Source organism: Stigmatopora nigra, chromosome 12 (genome assembly GCF_051989575.1).
Source record: "Stigmatopora nigra isolate UIUO_SnigA chromosome 12, RoL_Snig_1.1, whole genome shotgun sequence".
Lineage (NCBI taxonomy): Eukaryota > Metazoa > Chordata > Actinopteri > Syngnathiformes > Syngnathidae > Stigmatopora > Stigmatopora nigra.
Window position 1 is genome coordinate 12,069,521 of NC_135519.1, and position 8,327 is coordinate 12,077,847.

Here is an 8,327-nt window from a genome sequence, read left to right on the forward strand (position 1 = left end):
ATGTTCAATACTATTTTTATATACATGACTGCATTGTTTTTTCTTTATTAAAATTTGAGTCATTGCTGCAGGGAGGTTGTTACTTTAATGAAATCTATCTTTTTCAGGGACACATTCAAGCGCAGGTGGGAACAAAAATGTCAAATTGGAGAAGATTGAGGTGCAAAGATAGAATATTTTAACTAAAACTGCAATTGTTATGAATGTTAGCCTTAAATTGATTTTTACCGTTGGAACAAGGTACAATGTACTGAATTTCAGTAATACCTATTTTAAAAGCATCTTATGAGCACACATTCTGCGTTTGCGCCCCTTTACACTAGGTGGCGCTCAATGAACCGTGAACTACAAACGCTTGCAAGGCGTCATAATATTTATGCATTTTAAATCATAAAACAGACACAATAAACAATTACAAGACCTAATTAAATCGTAGATGGTGAATTTTTAAAACGGTTTATTCAGGAGAGATTAAAAGTAACGACATACTCATGGATATTGTATGATAATGTTTTGTGACAGAGTAAATTAGTCAGTTTTGTTAAATTCAAAAATCAATATTATTGATGTTATTTCATTTATATTGGTGTTTTTATCATTGCAGTGCAGAGGAGCGTCATTATATCCTCATACTTGTGCGCAGTCGATATTTGCGTATATTTTGAAAGAACGCATGGCTGCAATTAGGTATTGTAAAAATGTAAGAATTAAACCCATGAAATTACATTCGATGGAGTGGCTAAGTTTATTCGGCAATGCTGGAGCAGGATGGAGGACGCGCGAGTGTGGTTTGCGTGCATGACGTCACCGCTCCATGTCCCGTGCGCCATTTTGGAAAGGGGGGAGCGGAGGAAAAAAAATCTCGGATAATTTGTGTGCTCTTGACAGATCCCCGAGCCCCGGCGTTTCGCAGCGATCGTGAATGTTCACCGCGAAATCCGAACGAGCCGCGCGCGTCGTTTTGGCCATCGGACGCGGAAATTGCTGCTAAATGAAGCAATGGCGGGTGAGCTACTTTATAGGGGGAGAAACCGAGGAAAGGGATCCACCACCTCGCTTAGCTTGAGTGTGTGCGCGCGCGTGTGTGAGTGTGTATGTGCGAGACGGCCCTGAGTGTCTGGAAGTTAGCCGGCTAAGCTAACTAGCGTGCTAGTTGTCAAAAGTGTGTCACTTCCCACATTTTAAGATCCGATCGCATGGCGATTTCGTGACAAAACTGACAATGTTGTCTCTCTTTTGTTTACATTCCAGGGGTTGCAGGAGGAAATGATTTTCAGTGGTGTTTCTCCCAAGTAAAAGGAGCGATTGATGAGGATGTTGCGGAAGGTAGGTCGCTAACGTTAGCTCGGCCGGAATGAACGAGCTGCCTTTTTTATACGCTTCGTTCGGGTTCTAGAGACCAACGCCGGTGTGGTTGAAGGCCCGCCGGTTGGAATTATGGGTATTAAAGTTTCGATCGTGCCGTTTTCCTCTTTAAATTGTGCGGCTAGTTAGCCAAATGCTACACGGTGGCTAGGCTGTGGCCGTGACGTCATTGCACGGCGCCCATAAATTGTCATGTGACGTCACACTAGTGTTCATTCATTTTTGGGATGCTACTAAATATCAAATACTTGAGGATCAAATATGCACTGGCATGATACATTGTTTTAAATGCACATCCAACACTGAGATGTTTTATAAAGTTCTCTAACCAAAGATTCAGGTGGCTGTCATGGGCTAGATTTGACGTTTCTATCTTTTTCAGTACCATCAATGTCCAATTTTGGAGTTGTTTTCATCCTTATGATGGGTATTTTGCGTGATAAATCACTGACAACCTTCCCTGGTTCAATTAGAAGTGGTATTTTAAAGATCCTTTCACATGTAAGCATCTCCGCCTAATGTGCCACATCCAAGCTTCTGTTATTAGTTTTCCTAATTGGCCGACTGTCAACAAATACATAGTTTTCAGGGGATTCTAACAGGCGAACATTGTTACAATGGTGTGGGTGCAGTTAATACTCACTTGCTCTTTCTTGCTTGTGATTGTCCAGTTGGTGATCGGGCCATAGGGATTGGTCAACAGAATTCCATCTCGCTGATTCATAAACCTATCAGACACATTGTGTATTTTTCCATTAGGCTCCCTGTTGAGAAAAGAAAAATGAACTGAAACATTGTGTATTGCAATTAAAGGTTATGAACCGTTTAGGCACTAAAATGCTTACAGTCAAATGTTATGTCACAAAAAGCTATTATACTATAATATGGATTGCAACAGGTGGAGACTTATAATACGCATGCAAATGTAATTATATTGCATTGTCTGTATTATATTCAAATTTGTTTTGATTATTACGATGGGCGACTGTAAACCCAATGTCGATATTTTTACACATCATCACAGCCTGTGTTTCTATTTTTAGCTGACATAATCTCCACGGTTGAATTCAACTATTCCGGAGAACTGCTGGCTACAGGGGACAAGGGCGGCAGAGTAGTGATATTTCAACACGAACAGGAGGTATTTTGAATCCATTTTGCGTGTACTTTATCATCAAACAAGTTACCAATTATGTTTTTCTTTTCCTCTTTTACTTTGCAGTCTAAAAATCGTCCTCACCTGCGTGGCGAGTACAACGTTTATAGCACTTTTCAGAGTCACGAGCCTGAATTTGACTACTTGAAAAGTTTAGAAATCGAGGAGAAAATCAATAAAATTAGATGGTTACCACAACAGAACGCTGCTCACTTTTTACTATCGACAAACGGTAAGAAATAAATTTTTTGCTCCATATCAAACATTGTCGCTTAACGTATTATTATTTTTTGTGTATGGATCAGATAAAACTATCAAATTGTGGAAAATAAGTGAACGAGACAAACGGGCAGAAGGCTACAACCTGAAATATGAAGATGGCCGACTTATAGACCCATTTCGAATCACCTCTTTACGGGTACGTTTCTTTCTTCGCGCACTTGTTTTTGAAAGAACCCTCTTAACGTCTTTGGTGCAATTTCTTGGCAGGTACCGGTGCTGATGCCGATGGATCTCATGGTAGAAGCCAGCCCGCGGAGGATCTTTGCAAACGCGCACACCTATCACATTAATTCCATTTCTGTAAATAGTGACCATGAAACGTACCTCTCTGCAGATGACCTAAGAATAAATTTATGGCACTTGGAAATAACAGACAGAAGTTTTAGTATCCTTTACCCTGCCACTGTGTCAACCTAAACATTTTTATGGTGCTTTACCATTGCTTGTTATGGCCTTTGACCTCCTCCCCTTCCCAGATATTGTAGACATCAAGCCCGCCAATATGGAAGAACTGACCGAAGTCATCACGGCGGCAGAATGCCATCCCCACCAATGCAATGTATTTGTGTACAGCAGTAGCAAAGGCACCATCCGCCTATGCGACATGCGAGCGGCGGCGCTCTGCGACCGGCATTCAAAGTGTAAGTATCCGCTAACTTGGCCCGCATTGGATTTGTGTTTTACTCGTATGTATTTCTTCGTACGCTCTAGTTTTCGAGGAGCCCGAGGATCCGAGCAGCCGCTCCTTTTTCTCTGAGATCATCTCATCTATCTCGGATGTGAAGTTCAGCCACAGCGGGCGCTACATGATGACACGCGACTACCTCTCTGTCAAAGTTTGGGACCTCAACATGGAGAACCGGCCAGTAGAGACGTATCAGGTGCGGTAAAAACCTGCGTTTTGGAAGTTATTGCACAGTTGTTGGCTGTTTTGGTGCCAAAGACGCAGCAGATAGCTGATAAGGAGCAAGCTTATTGTCCTTATTGCTTCTGAAGTCTATTTTTCCACATTTTTCTTCTCTTCTTTCAGGTCCATGAATACTTACGCAGCAAACTGTGTTCACTGTATGAAAATGACTGCATCTTTGACAAGTTTGAGTGCTGCTGGAATGGCAGTGACAGGTACGTACTCTTGTTTTCTCCACCCCAACTTCCCCAAAAAAATCATATTATATTATTATCAACTCCATCACTGCCATTCACGACCTTAGACAACCAATTAGAAAGCCACTCAGTCAAAATCCCAATTGACCACCACCCATGCTTAGTTACAGGCTTCGGCAAAGCACACGGGTTTGAACGGACAGACAATAAATCATTACCCCTAAAAAACAGAACCTTCTACTCTTTCAGTGCCATCATGACGGGCTCCTACAACAACTTCTTCCGAATGTTCGACCGCAACACCCGGCGGGACATCACGCTGGAAGCGTCGCGGGAGAGCAGCAAGCCGCGGGCCACGCTGAAGCCACGCAAGGTATCGACAGGCGGCAAGCGGAAGAAGGACGAGATCAGCGTGGACAGCCTGGACTTCAATAAGAAGATCCTCCACACGGCCTGGCACCCCAAAGAGAACGTGATCGCCGTGGCCGCCACCAACAACTTGTACATTTTCCAGGACAAGATCAACTAGGAGACAAGGAGGGCTTTGGGCGTACCTGTTGTAGTTCAGCCTACTACGTGTCTATCTGTATAAGAACAAAAAGCAAAATGGCCTCGTCGTCCGCCTCTCGCTGAAGAATTTTTCGAAAGCACGCGTCTACTTTTTCGGAGGCCGATCCATCGGCGGGTCTGTTTTATTTCCAGTCTCGGCTTAGGTTGTTTTTTGGCCAGGCGGCATCGGGGGCCATGGCCGCAGACCCTCCCTCGCCCCCTTTCCACCCCCCGACGACCCAGAAAAGCCCCACCTGGGCCCCCGTTGACGGAACGGGCGCTCTTCCCCCGGAGGTCAAACTCTTGAACGTCGATCGGTGTTTGTTTTGACATTTTTAGCCTTCGTTTTTTTGGCGTTTTAAAGGCTCGGAGAAAAGCAACCCCCACACACACCCGCCCCTCCCTCCCGCGAGAAGCGACGTTCCGTCAAAAGTCGGACCGCCGTTTTGAAGGTTTAACGGCCGGGGGGAAAAGCTACCAAACTGTAACATTCCCTCCCTCCTGTCGGCCTCGAATCTGCTGGTGGAAATGGCCGTCAATCTGGAGAGCGGACTTGGTTTTTTTTTTTTTTGGTTTTCTTTTCTCTCCCTCCTCCCCCCTTCGTACTCAACCTCCCCCCTCCACCCCAGCCGTCAAACAGTGACCTGATTTCACTGACTGTATCTACTCAAGTACACCTTGTCATCCACATAATAAAAAGAAACTAAAACGACAGATGTGTTTTTAAATTTAGAAGTATGTATATTGCTTTGCATGTTTTTATGTTATGTAGAAAGGTGGAATATGTCCAGTCGCACCACTGTCTTTTTTTCTTTTCTTTTTTTGCTAAAGAGGGGGAGCAAAAACACGGTTATTGAACTACTATTTCGGAGCTATCGGTTCTGCACGAAAAATGTGTGTGTCTGAAAGAGAGAGTGTTTGAGTGTGTGTATACAAAATGGTCTTGATTTTTTTGGAGTGTTTTTGTGGGCTGGTAAAGCACACGGCACAAGATGGACAAAAGGGAATCTGCAGCCTTAATTCCCACTTTCTATGAGCGACCGCTCCCATTTCTGCCCCCCACCCCAAGCCTCACGTGCATTATTTGTATTTCCTTTTTTTGTTTTTCTAGAGTGACGTCCTCATACGCCGCTGCTACGTGTCGCTGTCATCGGAAAAATGTGTTGCGCACACAAAAACGGTGATAAGAGTGCCTCCCAAGCTTTTGGTAAGAATATTGACAGCCCTCACCTGCGTCCTTCCTCCTTTTGCGATGGGTCGCCAAACCTGTAGATGTGAAAGCAGACATTATTACGAGGCAAAAGTCTTTGTTGATTCCGAACATGGTGACCATGTATTATTCACTTGTTTATTATTTTGACCAAAGTTCAATAAAATTTTAATTGTGTTCAACCTTTTTGGAATATTTTCTTTCAATGAAGTCACTTAGCCGCAAGTTTCTCACTTTTATTTGTAATTTTAAACCACATTTGTCCATCACATTAAAAAAAAACAAATTTGGAGTGATGACATCACAATACATTGATAAAATAGTAATACATTGTCATTTACGATTTGTGATTCAATGCAAAGACTCAAATGACAAATCAGAAAGCAGCAGAAATCCAGGCTGGAAAGCCCACGCGAACGAGAGGGTGATGGAGGCGTTTCAGTCACATTGCCTGCTCTCACTTGATTTTTCACATTTGATCTTCTCATTTTAAGGCATGCTCAAATGGCATTAAGATCCAAACGGGACTTTTTTCACAAGGTGCTGTGGGAAACCAGTCGCTTCCCAATGTATATCCTGCAAAGACAGGAATTTTTAAAAAAGTGCCAAACACCAAACTCGTATTTACTATAAGTGGAATAAATCTCTATCTCCATTCAAGTAGCAAATTCAGTCTGATATTGAAAAAAAAAATACCTCTCTCGTATACCACTTAGCTTACCCAAGGCCGATGGCCAGTATGTGTGAGATGATTAGCGAGGGCAATAAGAACTGCAGGAAATCGGGCGAGAGGATGCCACCCTTCCGCATGACGCTGCTGTTGCGGATGCTGAGCGGCGTGGTGCGCTTTGGGTGCTTGAGCAGGAACACCCTGTGGAGGAGTACATCAAACTTTCATGGCTGCCAGCAGGTTGCTTGCCTAAGGTCACCAAATTAGGGATGTCCCAATAGCACATTTTGTATAAGATGTAGTGTATACCACTTATTTTCTGCTATATACCTTTGGATTATTTTAAGTCATAAAAAATAACGCAATTTGATGAATTGGGCTCTCTGGACTTGCATGTTGTCTTTGTTCTGGATAGTTTATTTCATTAGCATATACATGTTTTTTTTATGTTTTTGCCATACTATACCTTAGATAATTATCTGCCATTGGCAGCAATACACATTAAATGTACTTCAAGTGGGAAAGCTGAGATTGAATGATCATGTTTTTCTGCCATTGTTGGCGATAAACATCCAATGCAGTCAGCGGGAATAGGCTCCAGTTACTAGTGACCCTCCGAGGACAAGGGCTATTGAAGATGGATTTACACTTAGGCATGGTGTAAAATTGCACTGCATCACCCTGACACATATTATATTCGAAATGCAACTCAGAGGACCAAACAATAACAAACTATTAAGTCAATCCTAGCCTCCCTTAATCAAACGAGTGTATGTGGTTAGTGTGATGGCGCAAGAAGGAAAAACATACTTAGGCGGATTGTTCTCGGGTCGACTCGACCAGTCCCATATCCAGTCAGTGTATGTTTTCATCATGAGATCCACTTCCCGTTTTCTTTCCTGTAGGTCATCATCTGACTGAAAACACATTAGGTTGATTAGCTGAAGGTTTATGTTCAGTTTCATGTAATGTAATATGTTATATGTAATATGTTCTTTACTTTAGACTACCACAATTCAGGTAGACAACTACTAGTACCTGTAAGCTGCTTCCCCCAGAGCTTTTGCACAAAAGGGGCGACAGTGCTCTGCTTGGGCTGCCATGAGAGGCGAGCAAAGGGTCAGTGTTCTCCTGAACTTCCTTCCCAGATGATGCTAAAGCCGACATGTTGCACTGTGAACTTGGGCCTGAACTGCTGTTCCTGCCTGACTCGTGCTGGGCTTCCATCAACATGTTTTCCACATCACCCTGAACCTGAGTGGACGTGAGCATCACATGCTCTTCTTGACTTCTTTGAGAGGCTGAGCCACTGAAGTGCAACTCCACCCACGAGCCTAGGAAATAAACAATGAAAGTTTCATCTGAAATTCGACAGAATGCCACGCCCACAAAACAACACATATGTTAGAATGTCAACATAACATGCAATACTAGCAGTATATACTTTAAAACCTTTAGCTTGCAGTTATTTTACAATACATATCTAGATATATTCTTGTATTTAGCTGTATGTGGGCCCTTGTGGGTCTTTTAGGGTAAAATACACAAAACATTTGCTATCGCCATTACAGATCAGAATAATTTGAAGACAATACCTTGCAAACTGTCCTCTGACATGTCGTTTCTTGGTCTCCTCTTGCCTTTCAGGCGCTGGATAACGTGGCGAAATGCTTCCAAAATGTCCAAGTCGGAAATCGATGGCGAAATATGCGGTAAACTGTGAGCAGCTGGAGCATCCCTCGAAGTGCAGACAATAACAATGACGCAACCGAGTGTTTATCTCGTCGCTGATTGGTCGACACGAGGGCGCGTGCTGCACGTATGCAAGTACGCTCCGCCTGTTCTACGCTCCACCGCGCATGCGCCGCCATGCTCGATGGGAAAACAACAAGTCTTTATGGCGTCCCCGAAATGTCACAAGTCGGGATTTTATAACACACCATGACATTTACACGATCCATGACAAACAAAATGTTTCCATGTAGCAGGTT

At 43.3% G+C, this 8,327-nt stretch overlaps 2 protein-coding genes across 2 annotated transcripts; one reads left to right on the plus strand and one right to left on the minus strand.

The window, feature by feature from the left end:
- Positions 1-802: 802 nt before the first annotated feature.
- On the plus strand, positions 803-5,170 carry LOC144205548 (serine/threonine-protein phosphatase 2A 55 kDa regulatory subunit B delta isoform). The gene is made up of 10 exons (XM_077729971.1): positions 803-1,006; positions 1,252-1,326; positions 2,409-2,506; positions 2,588-2,753; positions 2,827-2,939; positions 3,011-3,188; positions 3,280-3,444; positions 3,515-3,684; positions 3,834-3,925; positions 4,157-5,170. The coding sequence occupies exons 1-10, from the start codon at positions 1,000-1,002 to the stop codon at positions 4,434-4,436; spliced, it is 1,344 nt and encodes a 447-aa protein (XP_077586097.1). The 5' UTR covers positions 803-999; the 3' UTR covers positions 4,437-5,170.
- Positions 5,171-5,888: 718 nt separating this feature from the next.
- On the minus strand, positions 5,889-8,120 carry bnip4 (BCL2 interacting protein 4). The gene is made up of 5 exons (XM_077730460.1): positions 7,932-8,120; positions 7,375-7,670; positions 7,147-7,253; positions 6,388-6,537; positions 5,889-6,242 (listed from the first exon to the last, which is right to left on the minus strand). The coding sequence occupies exons 1-5, from the start codon at positions 7,951-7,953 to the stop codon at positions 6,200-6,202; spliced, it is 618 nt and encodes a 205-aa protein (XP_077586586.1). The 5' UTR covers positions 7,954-8,120; the 3' UTR covers positions 5,889-6,199.
- Positions 8,121-8,327: the final 207 nt, after the last annotated feature.